General features: G+C 45.3%; 1 protein-coding gene across 16 annotated transcripts in view; it reads right to left on the minus strand.

The window, feature by feature from the left end:
• Nucleotides 1-18,652, minus strand: part of PARP6 (poly(ADP-ribose) polymerase family member 6) — a 32,946-nt gene extending 14,294 nt beyond the window's left edge. For 3 of the 16 annotated variants that reach the window (XR_001154988.2, XM_076004531.1, XM_012768253.2), the window contains exons 1-14: nucleotides 16,967-18,453; nucleotides 14,059-14,251; nucleotides 13,331-13,408; nucleotides 12,494-12,588; nucleotides 12,008-12,068; nucleotides 11,684-11,774; nucleotides 11,086-11,152; nucleotides 6,976-7,125; nucleotides 5,820-6,030; nucleotides 5,255-5,308; nucleotides 3,719-3,814; nucleotides 2,667-2,759; nucleotides 1,997-2,122; nucleotides 547-612 (exon numbers count right to left, since the gene is read on the minus strand). Coding sequence is in view for 12 of the 16 variants with exons in the window: in XM_076004531.1 (XP_075860646.1) it covers nucleotides 547-612; nucleotides 1,997-2,122; nucleotides 2,667-2,759; nucleotides 3,719-3,814; nucleotides 5,255-5,308; nucleotides 5,820-6,030; nucleotides 6,976-7,125; nucleotides 11,086-11,152; nucleotides 11,684-11,774; nucleotides 12,008-12,068; nucleotides 12,494-12,588; nucleotides 13,331-13,408; nucleotides 14,059-14,061 (1,191 nt within the window). In the remaining 4 variants the exon portion in view is untranslated. The other 13 variants (XR_002223407.2, XM_020286071.2, XR_002223406.2 and 10 more) reach the window with 12 other exon arrangements.
• Nucleotides 18,653-26,579: the final 7,927 nt, after the last annotated feature.

Raw genomic sequence — 26,579 nt, forward strand, 5'->3', positions numbered from 1 at the left:
TGTCAATCTGAACTGTGATATATAGGATTTGCTGAGAAGAGGCCCACCTGTAAATGTGAATACAAATGAATGTCTATTCATGCAGAGATTGCAGACGAGGGGTGGGGAAGTCTGGTGAGGGACAGCCTTGAGTCAAAGGATGGTCACTGCTCCATGTGGCTGCCCCACCCCTAGAAGGATAGAAGATGTAGGCCCCTGGGGGTCTAGTTCCTTACCTCCAAGACCCCCTCCTCTCCCTCCCAACCCCACTTCTCTAATTCCCTAAGAACTATGGGAAAACATTAAATATGAACAACTTGTGAAAGATTTAGCAGCAAGGTAAAGGTTGAGAGCAACACTAAGAGTGAAGAGAATACAGAGAAGTAACAGAGCTAACAAGACAGAGAACAAGAATTGGAAAGGCTAAAGAAGGAAGACTAAAAAAAAATACAGCCAGGAATTTGAGTAGCTTCTCTAAATCCTCATCTTACTCCCACAAATTATAAGCAGAATAGGGCATTTGAGGTGGGCAGGCAGCAGGGAAGGGACAGACAGAAGGCAGAATACCTGGGTCATCTCCCGAATAGACATCACACTATCCAGAGCTTTCTGAAGTCGCTCATAATTCTTCTTCTGTGGGGAATCAATGGGAAGAGAAGAACCATATGAAGAACAGAGGAGAGTAAGGATGTGATGAGAAAGAGGGCCAGAGGTACACAAGTCTAGGCCCATGGAAACAGGGTAGTATGTCATTGAAAGAACAGATTTAATGACAGTTCTGGTATAATAGGCTAGTCCTCTTCTACCAACTGGGAGTAATAGGGTAAGTTACTTGACCTCTTAGAACCTTAGCATTCTTGTTTGCAAATGAAGATAATTTCTACCCCTCACAGAAATGTTTTGAGGATTAAATAACATATATAAAATACTCAGTATAGGCCCGGCGCAGAGGCTCACGCCTGTAATCCTAGCACTCTGGGAAGCCGAGGCGGGCAGATCATTTGAGCTCAGGAGTTCAAGACCAGCCTGAGCAAGAGCAAGAACCCGTCTCTACTAAAAATAGAAAGAAATTAATTGGACAACTAAAAATATACAGAAAAAATTAGCCGGGCATGGTGGCGCATGCCTGTAGTCCCAGCTACTTGGGAGGCTGAGGCAGAAGGATCGCTTGAGCCCAGGAATTTGAGGTTGCTGTGAACTAGGCTGACACCATGGCACTCTAGCCCAGGCAAAAGACGGAGACTTTGTCTCAGGAAAAAAAAAAAAAGAACTTAGTATAGTGCCTGATATATAGTAATGACGGTTATAGTGGGGTACTGTGCTGGCTAATTGTGATGGTTAATTTTACATGTCAACTTCACTGGACCATGAGGTGCCCAGACATTTGGTCAACCATTATTTCTGGGTGTGTCTAGTCTATAGGGTATTTTTGGCTGAGATTAACATTTGAATCAGTAGACTGAGAAAAGCAGATTGTCCTCTAATGTGGAAGGGCCCCATGCAATCAAATGATGACCTGAATAAAAATAAAGGGCTAAGGCTAGGCGCGGTGGCTCACACCTGTAATCCTAGCACTCTGGGAGGTCCAGGCAGGCGGATTGCTTGAGGTCAGGAGTTTGAAACCACCCTGAGCAAGAGCAAGATCCCGTCTCTACTATAAACAGAAAGAAATTAATTGGCCAACTAATATATATAGCTGGGCATGGTGGTGCATGCCTGTAGTCCCAGCTACTCGGGAGGCTGAGGCAGTAGGATCGCTTGAGCCCAGGAGTTTGAGGTTGCTGTGAGCTAGGCTGACGCCACAGCACTCACTCTAGCCTGGGCAACAAAGCAAGACTCTGTCTCAAAAAAAAAAAAAAGAGTTCCCAAGAAACAAGTGTTCTTTCCTTATGTGCCTTATTCCAACTTGTATATTCCATATGTATACATTTCATATATACTGGAATCACAGCCCATTGTCTCCCACTACCTGTTACCATTTTGGTTCATTAGCCCTTTCTTCCCAAGTAATTTATACCTTAGGGTTAAAGGCCAGAGTCTTGGGATCAGTGGGGTCCACCACAGAGGGATAAGGCTCAAAAATGATGCTCTTTCTAGGGGACTCCAATGCTGCCCTGCACATGGCCACCAGTAGATCCACCACCTTAGGGGAAAGGAGAAAAAGGGGGAGAAGCTAAATGATTTCCCAGAACTGGGAGTCACACAAGACCCAGCATTTCTCCCTGTTCTTTAAAAAAGCAAATGTGTTTATGGATTTTTAATTGGAAAATACAAACTCATAAATATTCAAGTAATACCAAAGTGATTGAAGAAAAGATAAAAATCATACCCTTGCCCCTAAACAAATTTCATTCACAACAGGTAACTACTGATAAGTTTGATGTATACCTTTCCAGATATTTTTTACTTCACATACTGTTGTATTTGTTTTTTACATATAATTGTATGTTACAATTTTCTATCCACACAATAGCTATGTAGTCGTTCCATGCAAGGACATATTGTAATTTCTTTAACAAGACCCTCTACAGATGGGGTTGCACCCATTTTTATTTTGTAAACAGTACCATAGTAAATATCCTTATATATGAAAGAAATTTTGGAGGTTAAGTTGCAAGGAGTGAAATTGCTGGGTTCCTCCGCCTCTCTTAATGCCAACTCCCCAGCTGCTTTTCCCCGTCCCATACCTCTGCTCCAGTAGCCACCTCTTCTGCAGCTCCAGACATGACGCCCAGTGTGTAGAAGGAGAAGACACACAGTTCACGAGTACAGACAGCTGGCTGAATAAACATATTAAACAGATGGTGGTGGTATGGGGTGTGCAATAAGAAGGTATAGGGATAGAGGGACAGCCCTGATCTTTAGATGACTCTAGAACAAGGTAGGAATTTAGGGCCCTCTATGTCCAGAGAAAACTATCAATATGGACTTAATCATAGGGCCGGGCATGGTGGCTCATGCCTTAATACTAGCACTCTGGGAGGCTGAGGCGGGAGGATCACTCAAGGTCAGGAGTTCCAAACCAGTTTGAGCAAGAGCGAGACCCCATCTCTACTAAAAATAGAAAGAAATTAATGGGACAACTAAAAATATATAGAAAAAAATTAGCTAGGCATGGTGCTGCATGCCGGTAGTCCCAGCTACTCGGGAGGCTGAGGCAGAAGGATTGCTTGAGCCCAGGAGTTTGAGGTGGTTGTGAGCTAGGCTGACGCCACAGCACTCTAGCCCAGGCAATAGAGTGAGACCTTGTCTCAAAAAAAAAAGGACTTAATTATAATGGCTTACTGAAAAGTTTGAAAGTTAATACTCTCGCCTCTATGAAGCCTTCTTTCCCTGATCTTCCTAGGTAGTCAGATGCCCTCTCTTCTGAGATTCCACAACACTGCTCATATCTCTTCTACACATTTAATATATATTGTGATTTATAGTTAAGTGACTGTCTGTCAACCTGGACTTGGAGTCCTTGAGGATGGCTTCATATCTAACCATCTTCACAAATATCTGATACCCATTTTTAAATGTTAGGTGAACTATATCCTCAAAAATATTCCCATATCCTCATCTCTCTAAGCAGGACTGCTAAGATTTGTTTACTGAGAAAAAGAATTATTTATACTGTCTCGGAGAATGTGGACAGAATTCTACTTTCACTGTAGGCCCAGGAAGAAAGAAATAAGGGAGAGATGAGGAGTGAAGGGGACTTAGCTAAAGAAGAGGGTCACAGAGCAGGGATCTATACCTTGAGCATGGAACCATTCTGGAAGACATGCTGCTCATCACACACCACACAGTATTCATTCAATGTTGGAATCCTCTGCTCTGCATACTTCATGATCTGAAGAGAGAACAGATTCTAAGTCTTTTGGAATATAGGCACAGATATGGGAAATAATTTGAGCTGCTTTTCCAGCTTTCCTTCCCCATCTCAGCCCTCTGGCTAAGGTAGGGTCTATTCTTGGGCCCTGCACTTAAACTAATGGCCTGACTGCAGAGCTAAGACTGTATAGTATAGTAAAAATAAGATAAGCCACGATGTTTGATTTAGAAGACCTGGGTTAACATCCCACCTCTATTACTTAATACCATATATAACTTTGGGCAAGTCAGTTAACCTAAGCCTTGGTTTCTTCATTTATAAATAAATTAGAACATTATTTAAATCATAGGAGGTACAGCAAGAAATGAGATGATTTCCATGAAAGTATTTTAAAAACAAACAGGTGCTAATCAAATTATTAACAGTAGTTGTAGTAATTACAGACTATCCCTTTGGGACAGGACAGTATTCAGTCCATGATTGGATGGCAGGGGGGCCTGAGAAGCCATTTTACCTACCTAGAATAATTAGCCAGTCCACTGGTCAAAACCACAGATACAACTCTGTGCTGGGAAAATGGCACAAATCCAGAGCTCATGCAGCAAATCCTAAAGTGTTTTTTTGGACCCTTTAACACAGCTTTTGTGTGAAGATCAGGTTATTCCCATTTCATATGCCTTTGAGCTGGTAATGGGACATGCTAGAGATTTTATTCATTTATTTAACATAGATTTGTGAAAGCTCTATGAAACATCTCCTTGATTATGCAATAATATAGAAGATTGCCTTCTCAGATGCTAAACTCCAATGAGGGAGCTATGGCACACATACAAATTAATTACAATTCAAGGCAACATATAGTATGTGACACGTAGATGCCATGTAAAATAAAAAGGATCATGAGAGCTCAGTGAGGGGAGAGATCATTTCTAGTTAATGCAGTTGGAGTCACGATGGCAATCATTATTTGCCTTGATGGCAATAGGCACATATGGGGAGGAAGGCCAGTGGAGGGAATGGCACGAGCAAAGGTTACAGAGATTCAAAAGTGAAAGCACGTCCAAGGAATGAAGACATTTTTAAAAGCAGCAAATGGCCAGGAGTGGCTGGGCAGTGAAAGGGGTCTGTCAGAAAAACTGAAGACCTCTTAAGAAAGTGATGTTGGGGAACATAAGAAATTTAGTGTCAATCTCTCTCTCGACACACTTAAAATTTGCAGTGCCAAATTCTGCACTTGATCATAAGTGTTCTGTGAGTGTTGTCTTCTCAGTAATGCTGTGAGCTTCTTGAGGATGGGAACTATGGCTTCTTTCCTCCATCCACTTGACATTCAGTATAGTTCTGGGTACAAGACAACTCAAGAAATATTCAACCAACTAAGGAGCTGGGAGATGTTAGCAGACCAAATGGGTCAGACAACAGGGAGGGGCTTTGGAATGAAGCTTTTGACTTGATTACCTGAACAAGGAATCCATATTCCAGAGTGGGGATGTTCTTGCAGTGACCACTGACCTGGTGAGAGTAAAAAGGCAAATCTATGAGCCTCCTACTGAAGCTGGGGCCAAGAGAGACCTCACTCATGCCCACCACCTAAGATTCTCCTAAAGTAGCTAAGGCCTAGCTCAGATCAGCCTAAGTAATCTCAAAGCTGGAGAGGAGACCTTTAGGCATTTTTATCAGTTTATGGAAAAGGGCTTGCCTGTACTTAGCCCTCTTCAAAGTAGGTAGAACAGATTAGTACAGCAGCTGACTACCAAGTCCTGACCACAACCCAATAAAATCATGACTTCTCCTTGGGAGGCCTATATCCAGACTCTCTGCTTCATGGCCTATTATGAGAAGCTTGCCAGATAATACATTAATAGATATAAGTTACTGGCTATTAAAAAATATATTCCATTCTACTCATTCATGGTACATACTCAGGCTTATGATGCCCTCACCTCATTCTGAGAAGCTATACTCCCACATTTCCACTCCCACCCACCTGACACCCAAGTCAAACCCTCCCCAGCCCATGTACCAAAGGAGAGGTCCGTGCTGGGGGAGGGAGGCCCTCGTGCTGGGGGCACAGGAGACCTGCCTGGGGACTGGGAGGGTAGCCAAACACCTCCACTTTGGGGTTCTTCATGGTGCAGGAGATGGAACGGTTCATGAGGCGCCCAACTCGAAGCTCTGGCACACCCAGTTTGCCTTTCAGCATGGAGTCCTGTATGATAGGGAAACTGGGAGACCTGGGGAGAGAAAGCAAAGACAAATGATGAAACTGGGATTCACTACGTGTCCTAGAAGGGAATTAGAGACACTGATTCATAAGCCAAAGATAAACTTATATCTGAGAAAAGTTCTACTGGATCTTAAACAATGTCAAAACTAGTAGATGACATATCTGAACTGATTTTTTATGTCATTATCTGTGTGTTTTTTCAGATTGGGACACAGAAGGTGAGCAAAGGCAGAGTGTACGTCACTATGGCATCTAGACCAGGTATGGAATGATCCCATAGAGAAGCTATCTGTTTCATTTACTGTGTGTGTGTGAAAGAGAGAGGGAGGGAGGGGGAGAGTGAGAGAGGGGAAGGGGGCAGGGGGAAATAGAGAGAGAAAAGAGAGAGACAGAGAAAGTATTAAACAACTGTGCCAGGCAAGTAGTAATTGCATCCCAAAGAGTCTACTGCCAACTCTCTAACTGTCAACAACAGTTACCTGGGAAGCTACAAATTTGGCTTTCTATCTGCCTTTGGGAAGATCAGCAGGCACCAGAGGGGGTAAAAATGCAGACCTGCAGTCAAAGAATGGAGCAATATTTATTTCTAGAATCTAGCTAATAAATCAAGGTACTCCTACATAAGAGGAAGGAACTGGTGCCTATTCTCTGACTCTTTCTCCTTAAGATGGGGAATAAAGATTGGGGCCAAAGAAAAGAAAGAAGGAAAGATCAGCATACATTTTCCAAATATAGCGATGAGGTAGGTATTGTGTTTTACATAAAGGATGAGGTATTAACATTAGGTCAGAGTAGAAAGATAAGAACACATAGGGGACAGGACCACGTGAGGGGTGTTAGTTGACAAAGATACAGAATTTAGAGGACCAAGGGAGGAGACAGAAAAGATAAGTTTAGGTAATCAGGAAGGTATGGGTGGGGGCTATCACAAGGTGATCAGGGGACCACTTACTTGGGGATGGGTGAGAAGATGCTGAGGCCAGCTCGGAACTTCTTGATAGTACCACTTGCCTTGAACCAACTGTGCCTCTTCTCCTGCTGGGTCTTTAAGAAATCGTTGCTCAGATGTTTCCATTGTTGGGATGTGAACATACCCAGGATCCTGCAGGAACAAATAGAATAGGCTTAAGCAAGATTAGGCAGGGGAGTAGGTGAAGAAATAAGGATTAAGAGAGACATTAATTTAAAATTCAGACCCAGGGACTGCAAAACTAGTTGTGGAGGGGGACTGTGTGTCTAAAGACTCTCTTAAGATGACCTTAGCACATGGAAATGTACCGTCCTGAAGCACCCCTTTACCCTAGGAGGTACCTAGCCTAATGGACCAGAAGACTTCTGAGATGCTTTGCCTTTAGAGGGAGATCTCAAAGGTGAGCCTTCAAAGGCTGTGAATCTTGAGATCGACTGCCAAGAATGACCATACTGCTGAGAGTGGAACACAAGTGGTGGGATGGGGGTGAACACCTCTCTGTTTTGTAAGCAGTGAAGAAAAGGACAAGTGACATGAGGGGTACTGACATTGTTAAGTGGAGAATTACATCTCCCCAATTTATGGTTTCCAACTCGAGCTAGGTCCTCAGCTGGACTTGTCAATCTTTTTACTTGTCCTTGATTAGTTCTCTCTAGCATTACTTTAACTATTGCTCTGAATCCTTATCACTTTCTTTAAGCTACCAACTTTACCTACACCAATAATCTCTCTTCCTTAATAGAGAAAGCCATCATACCAAGATCTGTGCTCACAAAAAAAATAAAAAGAAAAAATAAGAGAAAGCCATCAGATAACAGCTCCATTAATTTTCCAGCCCTACTACAAAATCTATTTCTATTTCCACCCTTACCTTGGCCCCTCTGTTCTCTGCAGACAAGATGACCCTCCTTTTTAAGATCAATCCTTGTATTTGTGCTCTAGACCTCAGCCCCATTTTGTCTCTTTAGGGACCTAAATGTGTCAACCATTTCCTGTCAGTTCCTTTCCCAAAGTCTACCAAAAATGTCTACTTTCTGGCTAGGCGCCGTGGCTCACACCTGTAATCCTAGCACTCTGCGAGGTCCAAGCAGGAGGATCACTTGAGCTCAGGAGTTCGAGACCAGCCTGAGCAAAAGCAAGACCCTGTCTCTACTAAAAAGAGAAAATATTAGCCAGGCATAGTGGTGTGTGCCTGTAGTCTCAACTACTCAGGAGGCTGAGGCAGGAGGATTGCTTGAAGCCAAGAGTTTGAAGTTACTATGAGCTAGGCTGACGCCACTGCACTCTAGCCCAGGGAACAAAGTGAGACTCTGTCTCAAAAAAAAATTTTTCACTTTGTGGAGCTCAGTCTAGGTAGTCTCCTATACTCTCCTATTCTCATCCAAATTTCTCAATCCATACTCATTATTTCTACTTTGTTGCCAACCACTCAATTCTCAACTTTATGTATTCTGGTTTCTACCTTCACCGCTCCACTAAAATTGTTCTCACCTTGATGCTAAATCCAACTGATACTCCTAAGTTTTCCCACTACTTATCTTCTCTGGCATCTGGTCTTCCTTGTAGAACCTTTCCTTGCTTGTCTTCTGTGCCACGATTCTCTTCTTATTCTTCGCTGACCTACCTGCAGAGCTGCTTCTTCCTCACCTACTCTGTTGGTTTCTTGGGTATTTTGTCTGGGTGTTTAAGGTTATTTTGCCCTTGATCCTGTTTTCTTTTCACTCTATCAGGCTCTCCTTTGGCAATCTCATATTCACTGGTTGTAATTTCCATCCACAAACTGATGCATATCTCCAACCCTAACCTCTCCTGTAAGTAGCAAATTCACATATATTGAACATCTTCACTTGCATACTCCAAAGGTCCCTTTAAACAGCATGCCTAAAATGGAACTAATTATTTATCCTCATCCTACAAACCTGCTCCTCTTCTTATATCCCTAAATTGTTGGCATCACAATTTACCCAGACATCTAGGTTGGAAACCCAGGAGTAATTTTCCACTATTTGTTGCCCCTTATCATCATAATCAACACATTCAAATCAGCCTTCAAGTCTTACTGATTTTATACCCTGCAAATTTCTCTTATTTGTCTCTCATCTCCATTCTCACCTACAGTCACACTTTAGTTCAGTACTGCAGCATCTCATGTCTAGAATTCTACAAAAGCCTCCTTTTAAACTAGTTCTGACCTCTTGTCTCATTCACCTCTACCCATATTATACAATTCTACCAGATTAGTTTTTCTAAAACTAAATCTGACCTTGCCCTTTCTTTGCCTAAAACCCTTCAATGTTTCCACTGCCTACAAGATAAAAGCCCAAGATCTTCACTAATTTGAATACCTATTCTCTGGCTTTGGTTCCTAGCACTCGCTCCTTGCATTTCCGCAGCAATATTTAATGACTTGAAGCTTCCTACACGCATGCTGCTTCATGTGACTATGCCGCTGCAAATGTTATTCTCTCTCAGAAATTGTCTACATAGACAACTCTCATTCAACCTAGAAAATCATTAATCATCCTTCATTCCTTCATTCACGGCCCTCCACTTGTCACTATACTTAGTTACTCCTTCCTCTCTATTCTTTCTGAACTTTACATATTCACTTGTATTAGAACACATATCCAGGCTAGGCACAGTGGCTCATGCCTATAATCCTACCACTCTGGGAGGCTGAGGCAGGAAGACTGCTTCAGCTCAGGAAGACTGCTTCAGCTTGAGCAAGAGCAAGACCCCATCTCTACTATAAATAGAAAAAAATGAGCTGGACAACTTAAAATAAAAAAAAATTAGTCAGGCATGGTAGCGCATGCCTGTAGTCCCAGTTACCCAGGAGGCTGAGGCAGGAAGATTGCTTGAGCCCAGGAGCTTGAGGTTGCTGCGAGCTAGGCTGTTGCCATGGCACTCTAGCCCAGGCAAGAGAGTGAGACTCTGTCTCAAAAAAAAAAAAGAATACATATCCACTGGCCAGGCACGATGGCTCACACCTATAATCCTAGTACTCTGGGAGGCTAAGGCAGGAGGATCACTCAAGGTCAGAAGTTCGAAAACAGACTAAGAGTGAGACCTCATCTCTACTAAGAATAGAAAGAAATTAATTGGCCAACTAAAAATATATAGAAAAAATTAGCTGGGCATGGTGAAACATGCCTGTAGTCCCAGCTACTTGGGAGGCTGAGGCAGCAAGATTGCTTAAGCCCAGGAGTTTGAGGTTGCTGTGAGCTAGGTTGACGCCACGGCACTCTAGCCAGGGCAACAGAGTGAGACTATGACTGTATAGTATTTGGTCTTTAAAAGAGAAGGTTTTGGCCACACGTGGTGGCTCATGCCTGTAATCCTAGCACTCTGGGAGGCAGAGGTGGGAGGATTGCTCAAGATCAAGAGTTTGAGACCAACCTGAGCAAGACTGAGACCCTATCTCTATTAAAAATAGAAAGAAATTAGCGGAACAACTAAAAATATATAGAAAAAATTAGCCGGGCATGGTGGCACATGCCTATAGTCCCAGGTACTCGGGAGGCTGAGGCGGAAGGATCACTTGAGCCCAGGAGTTTGAGGTTGCTGTGAGCTAGGCTGATGCCATGGCACTCTAGCCAGGGCAACAGAGTGAGACTCTGTCTCAAAAAAGAAAAATTAATAGAATACATATCCACAGGACTCTATTTGGAACCTCACTGAGGGAAGAAAATGTGTGTCATTTCTCTTTGCATACCAAACACTTAGCATAGTGCTCAACACATTCAATAAACTAAAATTATCTGAGCTCCTAGAGCCCCGCTCTCTGAGGAAATATGAATGGCATGACTCTGATTCCAGAGTTGTACTTTTCCTTAAATGCTAGGTAGAGATGAGTCTCTCCGTTCGCCTCTAAGAAGTCTTAATTTCTGATACCTAAGAACAGTAGACTCCCACTCCACAACAATAAATTTGGCTCCCCAAATTTATTTTAGCTTTTCCTGGGCACACTTTAGGAAGACTTTTTCCGGAAGGAAACATTCCATCCAAGGCTCTGCCTGCCCATCCACACAGATCTCTCTCTCTCTCTCTTTCCCTCACATGTCCCTGATCAGAAAAGATCAAAGTTCTTACTTTTTCAACTGAAGACCCAGCCCAAACCCTTCCTTATTCGATGGCTGGAAAACCTCAATTGATGGTTCTGTGAAGAGAAGAGAAGGGACCTCGTAAGTACACATCTCTAACCTCCTGGCAGTCCAAAGGCACAGTTCAGTGGAATAGCTTCTTTTTTTTTTTTTTTTTTTTTTTTATTAGCAATATCCATTAGGAAGGAAGGAATAGCTTCTTTAGATTTTGAAAACAGAAGCTGCTGGGTACTCCAAATAATGATGGAGGATGAAAACATCTGAGGTAGACAGTAGGTTCTGGAAGCTGTCTAATCATTTAAAATATTCTCAGTAGGAAGCTGGGCGGGGCGGGGGGGAGGATAAATTATATTTTGGAACCAGAGAAAACAATGTCATTAGCCATGAAGGCCTTTAGGGAATGGCTATCAGAATATCAGATAACAGAGGATGAAGACACCAATGAAAGGAAATTTAAAAAGCCCTGACCGATGGCCTACAGATTGAGTCAAGCGCCTTGTTCCTATTTTTTCTCTACCTCAGTTAACTTAGGACTTTGGATTATACCATATTCAGATCAGCCACTTGCCCAAAGTCACTGCCTTTACCTGGTCCATCAAGGTACTGGGAGAGAGAAAATCGCAGCCTCAACACAATGGGTTCTGTCCGGAGGACCTTCCAGGCTGTAGAGACTTCCTCCTAAAAGAACAAGGGAAATAATTTCCCGTTTAGCAATATAGAGGAATGAAGTTTCCCCATATGACACATGCATGCACATGACAGTACACACCACTGTCTGCTGATGGTCTAGGAAAGACAGAGATGAAGAATATGTGCTCCAAATACAGCACTCAGGAACAAGACTCCTGGCCTACATGACAAATTCCACAAGTCCAGCTAGACATGTTGTTGGCAGGTACTAGCCCACTTACATCGAGGAAGCTGATGTTGATGTGGAGGTCAATGTCCACGTCATCGATAGTTCCATATTCTCTATAGAGATACAGGCGACCACAGGTGAGTGAGACTCATTAAGGGAGAAAGAAGGGAACAGAGACTGAGGTGGAAGGAGAACTGAGCTCTGGGCCAGGGGAGAAGGAAGGTCGATGGTAGTTTTATATGTAGGGTCTTAGCTACAGCCTCAAGCCACATACATGATCAGAGCCTTCTCCATGCCAGAAGCCTTTCTTACCACAAAGGTGAAACTACTGGCTTAGAGGGGTCTAGGATAACAGGAAATTTCTAAGAAAAGTACCCTTACTCTCTCCTGCCAGCCAAGCTTATATATTCCGAGCGATTTCTATCATTAAGCTCATAATTTATCCCCCTATCACACCATAAAAAGAAAAACCTCTAGCCTTTCAACAACTCAGAAAAAAGTGGCTTGCTCCCTTGCCATCCCTGAAGCAGAGTCCCACCTGATGGATACAGAGTTCTCACTGTAGATCTCCTTCACGGCTTCAATGTCTGCATCAAGCTGTGGGTGTCGATACAGGTCAGCTGCACAGCTCCCCTGAGAGAGTGGCAAAAATGGTGGTGGTGGAGAGGTGTGGAAAAATACAGATGGGGAAAGAGAGAAGAAAATGAAAATAACATGAAGAGGCACCAGGAACAGGAGAAATCAGACAGCAGCAGCAATACAGGGGAAGTGAAAGCCTCTTGTATGAAGGGGTTTTTAGTGACCCCAGCTAGGGATTTCATTAACAGACAAATATCCCTTCATCACAACTCTAAAAAAGTTTCAGGAGACCAAAGGTAGGCTTTGCTTGAGGAGTTCACATCCTTAAATCTCCAGCTTTTCCTCTCAGACCTTGACCAGGATACTTATATATACATTCTACAACAACTCAGAACAGGCTGAAGAGTACAGATTTTAGCTCAGCTAGGTTCTATCCGAAAAGCATTCCGAGAGTCTAAGCATTTCTGCTCAGGATTGTGCCCTGGATAATAATGGCATTAAGCAATAACTGGCAGAGTAATCTTTTAAGATGCAACCCCACTGGCTATTGAAGGAAGAATCAGAAAACAATTACTTCTAATTAATAACATATGGGTAGCCTCCACATACCGAGGATGTAGGTTACTCTGGGACAGGTAAGAATCCCAGGCAAGAGCAAGACACAGGATCTACTCCAACATTATATCCTCATCTCATCTGTGCTCCAGAACCTCTTTCACTCCTGATGTATCCAGAGGAGGCACACAGATAACCCGTGTAGATTATTCAACATGGGTCTTGGGGGATATAACCTCACCTGAACTCCATAGAGAAATTCCTCTGATTCATTATCTCCCTCCGAATCATCATCATTCCAGAACTGGCCTTTGATGTCCTAGTGATGAGAAATAAGAATACCATCCTTTGTTAGGTCCCTGTTATCTCATGGAATGGGGTGGAGTGATATGGGAAACAGATTCCCACAAAGAATGGGAAAAGGTCCCTTGCAATAGAATAAATGAGGACCTAATCTCTTTACACCTTTCATCTCACCCTTTGAGAGTCGAGTCTCAGGCTCTTCCTGAATCTGATCTCATCTGTGGCCTAGCTCTGACTTGGTGGGACAGAAGAAAACAGCAGGGAATTTTGGCTTTCTTAAGCCTCAGCATGACGACTGAAGCTCTGGTAGCCAGTCAGGGAGGGATGCAGAAGATTTCAATGTCAAGGTTGGTTCCTAAGAATATCTTGGTTCTAGTATAAGCTGGCCTCTTCTAGGATCATTACCCAAGGCAGCTTGCAGCTCCCAAGTATATCTAAGCTCTCTTGTCTCACCACTCCCTTTCTAACCTTTAAAATATTTAACCTCCCCTCCCTTCCCAACAAAACCCACCTAAACACCTACACACACACACCAAGTAATACTGTTTCTGTGCCACTCTACCTTCCAAAAGGGTAGGAGGGAAAATACTAGGAAAGAATGAGATATGTATTTTGTCTCATCTATCCCCTGGACCATCAGTTGGGAGGTGGGCAGTCAGTTCTCACCATTGGATCAGTGGGTCATACACACTCTCAGGTCAGTGCTAGGCAGCACCCCTCCATACCACCAGCTGAACCCAGGCCAATGCGATGGGCATTTAGGAGGCCACAAAGGGATACAGGAGGCCGATGTCAGGAGTAACTGGAGAACTGCTGGGGATGGCAGGCTCTGCTGTTGTAGTGGTAACAAGTCAATGTCCTGTGAAAAGTAGGTTAACAACTGGTTTCATCACCACTTAATAGCTAGGTGGTGTATACACAGGCACACATATTTATGGATACTTTTATTACACATACATACAGATAACTGCACATAAAGATACAATTGCATGCCTATACACACATTTATACATGTAGTTCTTTAAGATAATGAACGTGAAAGCACTATACAAACATAAGACACTACTATTCCATTTAAACTGGAGAGCTGAAATTGGAGCAAGTCCCTGCTCTAGTTCATAATGTTATAAATCCTGAAGCCAGAAGTGAGGGTGGCAGGACCAGATCATTATGCTTCTGTCTAGTTGGTTCATTTTGGAAAATTCTTCACAGTACCAACCCCCAGCAGAATTAAGAACCAGAATCTGATTCTTTCTGGATTCTCTTTTTTTTTGAGACAGAGTCTCACTCTGTTGCCTGGGATGGAGTGCTGTGGCATCAGCATAGCTCACAGCAACCTCCAACTCCTGGGCTCAAGCAATCCTCCTGTCTCAGCCTCCCAAGTAGCTGGGACTCCAGGCATGCACCACCACATCTGGCTAATTTTTTCTATATATATTTTTAGTTGGCCAATTAGTTTCTTTCTATTTATAGTAGAGGCAGAGTCTTGCTCTTGCTCAGGCTGGTTTCAAACTCCTGACCTTGAGCAATCCTCCCACCTCAGCCTCCCAGAGTGCTGGGATTACAGGCATGAGCCACCACACCCAGTCTTTCTGGACTCTTTATTCCTAGTTATTTCTCCATATTGAGCCATTACCTCTTTTTAAACATCAGTATTATTAGAAGCCATTAGATGGCAATCACAGCTAACTTAAAAAGTCCTCAATAACACTAAACACCCTCTAGTAGTCCTGATCTGAGTGTCATGGCCAAAATAATGCCCAGGAGTCATCCTGGAACCTATCCCCAAATTAAAATGCAATCATGATCCCAACAAATGCTTGGAAAAACACTTAACCTCTAGACCTTTCACATACAATTCCCCTGATTGCTTCTAATTCAGAGGACCCCTAACCCTATACCAGCAACTTTTAGCCCCATTGAAGCTTCCATATACAGTAGGAAAAACAAACTCATCTGTCAAATTATGAAGACTTTAATGGCAGACAATGCCAAAACTATCTTAGAGCAGGCTAAAAAAGCTTTCAGATGCTCTCTAGATCAGTAGGTCACTGGCTCTGCACGTACATACTTCAGTCTAAAACACTCCAACCTCAAACAGAAGTGTCCTTGGTCTCTAACATAGTTCTGCTGGAACTTAGGTTTCTAGATCAGTGGTTCTGAGTGAGGTCAATGGACTTACAGCATCAGTACCAACTAGGACCTTGTTAGAAATGTAAATTCTCAGGCCCCTAAGACCTACTGAATTAGAAACTCCAGGGATGAGGCCCAGTTACTTTGATGCATGAGAAAATTTAAAAACCACTGTTCCAGATCCTTGTGTGTTCTAAGGGCCTTCAGTCTGTTCCTCAGATACCAATTTAAGTCTGGTAACTGATCCAGGATGGGCAATATAATGCCAGGGCAAAAATCAGTATAGCAATCTTCCATCTTATAGTGCTGCCTGACCCACCAGAAACAATATACAAAAGGAAATCACAACTAACATTCTTAAGAGATGAAATGCTCGGGTATCTATATGAGATTTGCTTTAAAATACTACCTCAAAACAATAAGGGAGAGGGGGAGAATAGATGAAATAAATAAGGCAAAATGTTGATTATTGATGAAGCTGAGTGATGTGTACATGACAGTTTCTTTCTTTTTTATTTTTTGAGACAAGAGTCTCACTCTGTTGCCTGGGTTAGAGTGCCATGGCATCAGCCTAGCTCATAGCAACCTCAAACTCCTGGGCTCAAGCAATCCTTCTGCCTCAGCCTCCTGAGTAGCTGAGACTATAGGCATGCACCACCATGCTCAGCTAATTTTCTTCTATATACTTTTAGTTGTCCAGCTAATTTCTTTCTATTTTTAGAAGAGATGGGGTCTCGCTCTTGCTCAGGCTGGTCTTGAACTCTTGACCTCAAGCGATCCTCCTGTCTTGGCCTCCCAGAGTGCTAGGATTACAGGCATGAGCCACTGCACCCAGGCCGAGAGTTTCTTATACTACTCATTTTTGTGTACAGCTGGAAAATTTTATTAAAAAAAATTAGAAGCTACTGTAACAGGGGCTCTATTTAGAAAGCCAACTCTAAATGTTAACAAGAAAATTACCTGAGACTCCACAATTGCCTTGTTGGTGTTCTTCAATCATATCAAGCATATTCCCACCACAAAACTCTGTCCCCGCTGTTTCCCCTTCTTATCACCCAGATATCCACATGGTTTGCTCCTTTACTCTTTCAGATCTCTGCTCAAAGGTCACCTTGACTATCAAACAAAACAGCAACACCCAACACACACACACACTGGCACTCTCTATCCCTCGCCTCACTTATTTTTTTTCCATAGTACTTATCACATTCTAACATAAATATTTTGTCTCCCATCAGAATGTAAGCTTTATGGTAGCAGAGGCTTTGACTGTTTTCACTGTCTATATTCTTAGTCTCTTAACACGTTTCTTGAATGAGTGAATGAATGAATGAACCCTCTGCTGGATACCTACCCAAATGGGAGATAAATACAAGAACTTACAAGCTTCCACAGACAAAATCACACAAAAATGATTTTAGAAAAGCAAAACTTCATTCACCTTCAAGAGCAGCTGAGAACCAGAATATGAAGATCTGGGGGCTGGGTTTGTGAGACTTTAAAATAAACAGTCAAGTGCTGATCTGGATAATCACAGAGTAGTAAAGAGGGAGGCACTAATGTCTAGCCTGGGTTATCTTGGGATGAGCAGTAGGATGATGGCGGTGTAGGCCAGAAGTACCAACTTGTTCAAGGTCTTTGTTGCTGCAGAAGTCAAGAAAAATTTAGCCTCTCTCCTAGGGCTGTTGCTGTTTGGTGTTTGCTGCTATCACAAGGAGAAAAAGGTAGTTCAGAGGGAGTTTTTCTTGTCCGTAGGAGAGACAGTTCAGAAATTACCAGCTTTTTCAAATCAGGCCGCTTTAGTGAAAGGGACTTGCTCCCTCTACTCTCAATGCCCTTTCCTCTGGAGAGATGGAGAGTGGGCTTAAAAGGTAAAAAGTGAGAAAAGGCAGGTGGAAGGTCATGGAATCCACAGAACAACACAGATATTTTAAAGAATAAACCTGAAAAGTGGCCTAGTTCTAAACTTTCATGTTATTTCAGAATTCTCAGGGTCATTCTATAACATGAAGGGAGGTCAAGCAACTTCCTTATGGCTAGTATAGTGGACATGGGATTTAAGCACACTTGACAGATCCTAATCACACCTAATCTTCATGTGATATGGTTATAACTAATTAAGGGAGTTTAGGAATTAAACAAGAAAGACCCACCTGATTTATCTAAACTGAGATAAATAAAGAAGGGAACATTTCCAAAGTAGCTGGGCCAAATACAGACTATATGAAAAATGCCCAGAGAAGAGTGTTGTTAACCTCAGTGCTCAGTTTAGATGATGGTAGCTACTACCACAGAAAGCTTTACGAATTTCCATGGGAATAGGCCAAATGTAAATAAGCCTCAAGTCTGGTTCACTAAGGTCTTTCCCCAGGTCCACGGTCCTCAGTGTGACAACTTTAGTACAAAGAAGCCTCCAATCTCAACCTTTAAATTCTGGGTTTGGCTCCCGGCATTGTGGTCCTGGAAGAGGAGGTTACCCCGCTCCGTACCATGTGCCCCTTGTCAGAAGGACCAGGCCACTAAACAAAGAGTGTAGCGAAGAACCACGGAGGCGCGATTCCCGCACGCTGGCGCTCTCTCGGGTACCCCGGGGGAGAGGGGACGGGGCTGGCCCCGAAAATACTCTCTGCCAACGCGCTTCCAGGACAGGCCCTGCGGCCTCTCTTGGGGGAGCAGTTCCAGCTCTTCCCCAGGGTTCCTCCGGCGACCCCAGACACCCAGCACCTGCCTCCCTCGGGAAGAAGCTCTGTGCCGGATCTGTGCCGCCAGCCGCCGAGCCTCAGAGAAGCCTGCCAAGCCCGGGAAGGCCCTTCAGAGACACCTGCTCGAACCCCTCACTTCGCCCACCCCGGCCGAGGCGGGGCGGGCCCCGCACCCTTCCCGCGGCCCGGCCGCCCCGCCCCGTCCCCGTGGTGGCCGCCCCACAGGCCAGCCTCGCGAGTACTCACGGCGACCCCGGGCCGCGCGCGGCGCCGCCGAGGGACGAGCGGCCCGGGACGCCCCGCGGGGGCGGAGCGGCGAGCCAAGGGGCGGGGGCCGGGCCGGGCGGGCGAGGTCGCGCACCCACGCCTAGTCGTTCCGTCACGGGCGCGCTGAGCCACTCTGCGCACGCTCGCGCGGCGACACCCTGGTCACGCGGCCCGCTCCCGGCCAACAGCCCCGCGGCCTGCGCCTGGGCGCGCCGCCGCCGCCGCCGCCGGCCTTGGGGCGCCTGCGCGGTGGGCGCTCGTCGGGAGGCGGCGCGGAGCGGGGGCGGCGCCTGCGCCGTGGGGCGGGGAGGGTGCGTGGACCAAGAGGGGGGACTGCGGGGCGCGCGGAGGGCGTCGGAAGGAGAACGTCTCCTCTGGCGCCCCGTGTGGTTGGAGGGAAGAGCAGGGAGGGCCGTGCAGGGTGCTTGTGGGCCCGGAGGGGTGCCCTCGCTGGAGGCCGAGGCCGGCAGCTAGAGATGGAGAGGGGACTCCTGAGGCCCTGCCGACTCCGGGAATTTCTGGTTCGAAACTGGGAGTCAAAAACCTCAGGGTTCTTAGGCTTAACTCATTTGCTCCCCTGGTAGCTGCCATGTGCTGGAAAGCACACCGGCCTTCCAGTCAAACAGTGTGGGTTCAGAGCTTGGTTTCATCACTCGGTGATTGTGCAGCTTTAAACAAAGACGTTCACCTTCTGAGTCCTAGTCTTCTCGTCTTTGAAGTGGAGAGGATAATAGCTGTTTCATGGAGCTGCTGTGGTGGAGGATGAGCGAGATAGTGTTAGGTTGAACTTATGAAATTGCCATTTTTGTAGGATGTAAACAAATACCTGCTATTTCATACGATTCCAACTAATCCATGCGAAGTAACCAACAGAGTACATGAGAATAGGAAGTCGTCCAGAAATGGAAGCTGTAATTGTGGTTATCAACCCTAGACAGGGCCAACCTCCTTCATTCTTACCAGTCTTGGGGCTTCCACGTGCCCTTTTCCATCAGCACTAATGGGAAAAGGCTTATCTTGGACCAACTCTCCTCCTTCACTCTCTCTTTGTAACTGGCCATAGCACACAAGGAAAGCTCTGGCCGTGAGTGATAGAAAGATGTGTCATGTCTAGCCCTCCTGAGCCTGCCTCAATCAGAATTTTCCCAGTGAAGCTTTTTTTTTTATATATTTACATTTGCACATCCTCAGCCTCTCCCTTCCGACTCCTTTTCCTTTTGATGTCCCCCTCTGCTTACCTTGCCACTCAAACCGGGGCCACAGTGCTGTCTCAATGTTAGTTTGTTAGACCCATTGTTTATGTTAACTGAAAAAGAAATGAGGGATATAGCCTCAATTTCAGAGTGCAGGAGTTCAGAATAGTTGAGGAAGGCATTGGCCCTGCTCCGTAAAACAACTCACCATCAAGGGCCCCGTAACAGCTTTTGAGAGCCATGTATGTATGAGAGTGTGTTAAAATATAAGCACTTTGGATAAGCACAGGGGAATTGTCCCCATGAGTGAAATGTTAAACTCTGGTCCTCAATAACCTTCCGGATCCCTCCTCCCCACTCCTCCCATCTCACACCACCAGCTCTTCTATTTATCATTAATCTCAACTAGTTTATCAGGATCTTCCTGGCTTTACTTCTTTTCCTATCCAATAGAGATCCTTCGGTCTGTTACTCTGATCACATTTTTGTTAATATGCTTGTCCTTATCCTTTAAAAATCACGCTCCTCGATCATTTCAGCTATCTACCTTCTCTACTCTCCCATACTAAACCAGGATAAAGGAAATCACCCAGTCCTGCACACTTCAGCTTGTGTGTGGACACTGATTTAGGTCAGCCCAGCCCAGCCCATGAGCCCTGTTCTGTGGGAATTATATTTTCCACACCCACATTCCAAATCCACAGGCCCCAGGGCCATGTTTGTCTTGCATGACCCCTGGCACCCTGGCTGCAGTTTATTAAACTGTGAGTGGATTCCTGATCCAAGTTGTGATAAGCAGATGTTCTCGCCTGAGAATCTGGGCTGAGAGATTGTGATTCTAATTGGACTGGTTTCTTGAGCAGAAGAGACTATAGACTCAGGAGCTATGGTACATCCACCTGCCACCTACTATGATGAATGAACAAAGGAAAAAGACCATCTAGGGACAACAAATGAAGCATGGAGAGGCAGAAACCAGAAATAGTGAGACGACTCTCCAGTTCCTGGCAGCTTCCCAGCACAGAGGCCCTCTGACCTGGGGATCTAGGAGTCGCCCTTTTTTTTTGAGACAGAGTCTCACGCTGTTGCCTGAGCTAGAGTGCCGTGGCATCAGCCTAGCTCACAGCAACCTCAAACTCAACAATCCTCCTGCCTCAGCCTCCCAAGTAGCTAGGACTACAGGCATGAGCCACCATGCCTGGCTAATTTTTTCTATATATTTTTAGTTGTGCAGCTAATTTCTTTCTATTTTTTTTAGTAGAGACAGGGTCTCGCTCTTGCTCAGGCTGATCTCAAACTCCCAAGCTCAAATAATCCGCCGACCTCGGCATCCCAGAGTATTAGGATTACAGGCATGAGCGGCCGCGCCTGGCCTATGAGTCATTCTTTATCTAGAATAAATCACGTAAGCTAACTGAACTTGTACCCAATATAGAGCTCCTGCAAAGTCACAGTCTCCTCAGCTTGCCTCTCAGTGTACCCAGCAATCCTTCCACACGTCAGCCTCTCCCACCATCCCCCATTCTGCCTCACAGAGAAAATAAAGACCACGGAGGCAACTGCCTCAATTTTCTGTCCTCTCCAAACACTAGGATCTCTGCTGTCCTTTCTATTTCAGAAAGGGAGAGAACTGCCTTTAACTTCAAGGTTAATCCTTTCACTATGATCTGCATCTCATTGTTTCTGCCTCTTTAAGAACTTTGCTCTTTCACTTACCGCTCTCCTTCATTCAACTGTTTCTTCTCCCTCACTCTTTGATCTCAGCTTAGAAACTTGATCAACTCACTCAACCTTTTAAAAATATCCTATTTTAATCCCACATGTTACTGATTTTTCTTGCCTTTGAGCAAACTTCTAGTAGTCCGTACTCTCCGTCTCCACCTCCTTAGCTTTGATTTATTCCTTAAATCTCATGCCATCTCCCCTCTCCCCAAAATTTCTACTGAAAATATTTTCATCAAAGTTACAAATGACTTGCAAACTACCAAATCCCTTGAAAATTTTCAGGCTTAACTTATTTGACCCCTTGACCTCACTTGGCATTGTTGATCAACCTGTCTCCTTAAGCTTTTCCTCCGTTGGCTCCTATGGACTAGACTATACCCTTCCGGTTGCTTCCTACACCTCCTATGGCTCCTTCACACAATCTTTAATAGGCTCCTTTTCCTTCATTCCATATTTAAGTATAAAAACAGTTCAGTCCACACCCATTTCTCCTCTTATCACTCTTTCCAGTGGCCTCCATAGCACCCACTTGCAGCAGACCTTGTTCACTTTAGTTTGCCCAGAAACTGAATCGCCTTTTTATGTTACAAGTCTTGGAGGTAAGTAGAGCCCACCTTCCATGACAGACACTGAAAATGTTGGATCTTTCCTTTCCCAGCATTCCAGAAGGTAAGACAGGCATGTGACCAGGCCAACCAGCCCGCCAGAAATGTGGACTCTGGAGTAATGATTCAGAGGAATGGAATCATGGAGGATTCATCCAGTGGCAGTGGCTGCTGTAGGGTAGGGTCAGCTTTATCCCATGCCCAAGGGCTATCGTGGTGTGGGTACTGGTGGTGCTGACATCCAGTGTCCAGTCATGATGATGGAAGCAGTGTTCTTGCTGGGCTGGCTCTGGATTTTGGCCTCCATTCTGGTGGACTGGCCTACCATTGTTCCTGCTTATTTTCCAAGCTTGGGTCTCCTGCCTGGCAATCCCATCACCTGCCTAATGCCCTTTCAACAACTGGTTCTGTTTAAATCAGCCTGAGAGACACACAGTTGTAGCTGGAACTCCCAAATCTGTATCTCCATCCTATACTTTTTTTTTTTTGACCCACCAAATTCCTGCTGAGATCCTATACTTTTTGAGTTTCAAGTTGCCCTTTGGACAACTCCACTTGGAGCTCTCACAGGCAAACTCATCTTCTCACTCTGGATTTCTTTCATGTTCCCAGTGTAGTAAATAGTACCTATGATACAGCCCGAACACTGAGAAGGAAGCATCCTAGACTTCTCCCATCCTCATTTAAGTGGAACCAATTTTACCTCATAAACATCTTAAATGTTACCCTTAATACATCTTAAATCAACCCCTCCTGTGTACTCCTGCTCCTCCTCACCAGAGCTGTTGCGTTAGCTTCCTAACTAGACCCCTCATCCTGGAATTACCCCTCCAAACTAGTCTCCACTTACCTGCTTAGGGGTCTTTTTAAAACCCAAATTTGATCATGTCACTCCTCTGTTAAGACCCCTCAATTGGCCAGGCACAGTGGCTCATGTCTGTAATCCTAGCACTCTGGGAGGCAGAGGTGGGAGGATCGCTCGAGGTCAGGAGTTCGAGACTAGCCTGAGCAAGAATGAGACCCCCGTCTCTACTAAAAGTAGACAGAAATTAATTGGTCAACTAAAAATATATAAAAAAAATTAGGGGGCATGGTGGTGCATGCCTGTAGTTCCAGCTACTCGGGAGGCTGAGGCAGTAGGATTGCTTGAGCCCAGGACTTTGAGGTTGTTGTGAGCTAGGCTGACACCACAGCACTCTAGCCGGGGCAACAAAGTGAGACTCTGTCTCAAACGAACAAACAAACACCCCTCAATGGCTCCCTTTTACTCCAGGATAAAATTTACACCCTTTCTGTGGATATGGCCCCTACTTGGCTCTCACCACCCCTCACATACACCCTAAACTCCAGCCAGGCCAAATTTTACGTTCTTATAGGCCATGCAGGACATGTCTTTATAAGTGCTTAGTGGGGCTGGCAGTCACAATGCCATCTCTGCCTCTTGCCCCCTTCTGCCCCACAGAGATGGATACAGGACCCATCAGGCCAAGCCTGATCATCACCCTGACCAAAGTAGAGCCAATCATAATCTTCCCCTCAAAGTTCTCTGGCTTTTTTTTTTTTTTTTTTTTTTTTTTGAGACAGAGTCTCACTTTGTTGTCCAGGCTAGAGTGAGTGCCGTGGCGTCAGCCTAGCTCACAGCAACCTCAAACTCCTGGGCTCGAGTGATCCTTCTGCCTCAGCCTCCCGAGTAGCTGGGACTACAGGCATGCGCCACCATGCCCGGCTAATTTTTTTTTTTTTATATATATATCAGTTGGCCAATTAATTTCTTTCTATTTATAGTAGAGACGAGGTCTCGCTCTTGCTCAGAGCTGGTTTCGAACTCCTGACCTCGAGCAATCCGCCCGCCTCGGCCTCCCAAGAGCTAGGATTACAGGCGTGAGCCACAGCACCCGGCCTAGTTCTCTGGCTTTTGAATCCATGGTGCTAAGAGGACATGATACAGAAGCTGCTGGCACCCAGCTGTCCCTGCCATATGGGGAAAGTTTGTCTGTGGCAGGACAGAGCATGGGACCAAGGCATAAAGAGAAGCAAAGCCCTGAGAAATAGATTGAGAGAGACCTTGCATAAAGCTTTGGCCCTTGCATGAGGTCAGTAACACAACTACACCTCTCAGTTCCCTTCTTGCTTAAACTGGTTTGTGTTGGTTTCTCTAACTTGCAATTAAATCGATCCTAATACAGACATGGAATGAAGTGTGGAATTAGTGGAACTGAAGTGAAATGGAGGCAGTGGGGATCTGACCATCCCCCCTTGGGTGGGCAGTTGAAAATCCCTAGTATTTGGTATCAAACCAGCTGGTTAAATGATCGTCAATTTGATCTTGAGACTCAAGTCATGCACCCATCAAAGTGGAGATTTCAGGGACGCATTGGAAAAAATGTCTGGATGGTGGAGTACATTGATCTCTTCTTGAGATTTTCAATAAGGTCCTGCAGTTCAGGTTTCCCCCATGCTGGCAGAATCAGAACCACATACGGCTTTGTTTATTTTATTATTTTTATTTATTTATTTTTTGAGACAGTCTCGCTTTGTTGCCCAGGCTAGAGTGAGTGCCGTGGCGTCAGCCTAGCTCACAGCAACCTCAAACTCCTGGGCTCAAGCAATCCTGCTGCCTCAGCCTCCCAAGTAGCTGGGACTACAGGCATGTGCCACCATGCCTAGCTAAATTTTTCTATTTTTTGGTAGAGATGGGGTCTCGCTCTTGCTCAGGCTGGTCTTGAACTCCTGAACTCAAACGATCAGTCCGCCTACCTCGGCCTCCCAGAGTGGTAGGATTATAGGCATGAGCCACCACACCTGGCCTACAGCTTTGTTTAAAGTTGCCCTTTCTGCCTTTTCCAGCAATCCGGAATGCGAAGGGTCAGATAATAATACATCTGTAGATTATAAAAGCAAATCCTCTTCCCCAAGTGAGAACAAAGGCATAGGGGTGGGAAATCCAGCAGGAGATACTGGAGTTTAGGGCCTTGGAAGTACCAGGAAAAAGGGGCAATCCCGATCTTCCCAGCGACACCTGAATACTTCCCTTTTGCCCCAAATTAAATCAGACTTAATTGGAACTGGAATTCAGAGAGCGTTGGGAGTTCTGGTGCCTGGGGACTTTGGCTGTGAATCCTGTGGGATGCATTGGGCACAAACTTCATGCACCTTCTTGGATTTTCCCTACGCCACTTCCTTCTTTCTCTCTCGTGGTTGGCACCCTGCCTGTGCCAAGTAGCTCTTCCACTTCCACATCTGTGGTAGAAATGTCGCCCAGCAGGCCACGGGAGCTGACTCCCTAACAGCCACCCAGGGGGCAAAGGATGCAACTGGGACGTGCAGGGAGCCAGCTTCCTGTGGGGTGCATCTTGACCAGCGGAAAACAGGAGACAAGAGGGGAACAGATGGATAAATTCCCTCTCAAATCTCCCCTTGGTGAACAGCTCCAAGGTGCAGTTTCCTCTTGCAAACACCATGTGCTCAGCAAACAAGCCTGTCGGGTGACCTGCTCTCTCCTCACAGTTCATGTGAAGCAGCAACCAACAGGGTAATGTGTCCTCTTGTATTGCCTCCACTTTTCTCCCCCTGACCGTTCTGGACTCCCACCTCCCTAAAAAATGTCAGTACTTGCCTCAGAGTCTGCTTTCTAGAGTACTTGGGTTAAGATACAGAGATACAATCAAAGCCCCCATCCCAACCTTGAGTCCCAACAGTCAGGTAACACAGTTGATTTTTCTTACTCTAATGCAGGGAATCTAGCCCAGACTGTGGGCTTCCTCTCAGGGGCCCAGGGCAGGATCACTGGGTCTGGCCATTTCTGGACTACTCCCCAGGAAGCTGAGGCTCATTCCATGGGCTCTCTTTATAGTCCCTTGCATTGTCTGCTAAGCATCTAAGATACCCTTGGGCAAAGCCAGACCCAGGCTGGCAGCCTGTTCTGCTCTCTGGGTCTCTACACTTATAGGAAGCTGGAGGGCAGGAGGCCAGATCCTAGAAATCCAAAGTCCCCTCTACAGATGGTCAGTCAAAGGCTTTGGTCAGCCCAGGTTTCTAGAGGGCTGATGAAACTATAATAGCTGTGTCTAAAGTCAGGGATGGGGAGAAAAAGAGTGGCCCTCTGCCCCTTGTTAGTTTGCACTTGGCACAGTCTTGGGCACCTCTTTGCAGACCTCACCTGGCTCAGGCTGCAGGCTAGAAGGCCAGCTGCTTGGCCTGCATTGGCTCTTAGCTTCCTGAGCCCACAAGCTTTCTTTCTTCTTTGGCTCTACCAAAGAACACAGGGCAGTGTGACACAATTGTGCAAATATACTGACCATGGGGGAGGTCCAGAGGCCACAAACAGCCTCTGAGTCCCTGCTGGGTTTGACTGTGTCACAGTGGAGGCAACTGTAGTCAGGACAGTGGCCACCCAAAGATTACAACCAGAGCTGGAAAGGATCAAGTGAGATTCTGTGATCTCCACATTGTAGCACCCTCTTTTGGAGGGTATTACATGTGTGTTCTGCTCCACTGAGGCAGGGGTAAGCCTCCAGGTCTGGACAGAGCACACAGCAGATCTAGAGCTGCTTCCAAGGTCA

The sequence above is a fragment of the Microcebus murinus genome, chromosome 6, assembly GCF_040939455.1.
Source record: "Microcebus murinus isolate Inina chromosome 6, M.murinus_Inina_mat1.0, whole genome shotgun sequence".
Classification (NCBI taxonomy): Eukaryota; Metazoa; Chordata; class Mammalia; order Primates; family Cheirogaleidae; genus Microcebus; species Microcebus murinus.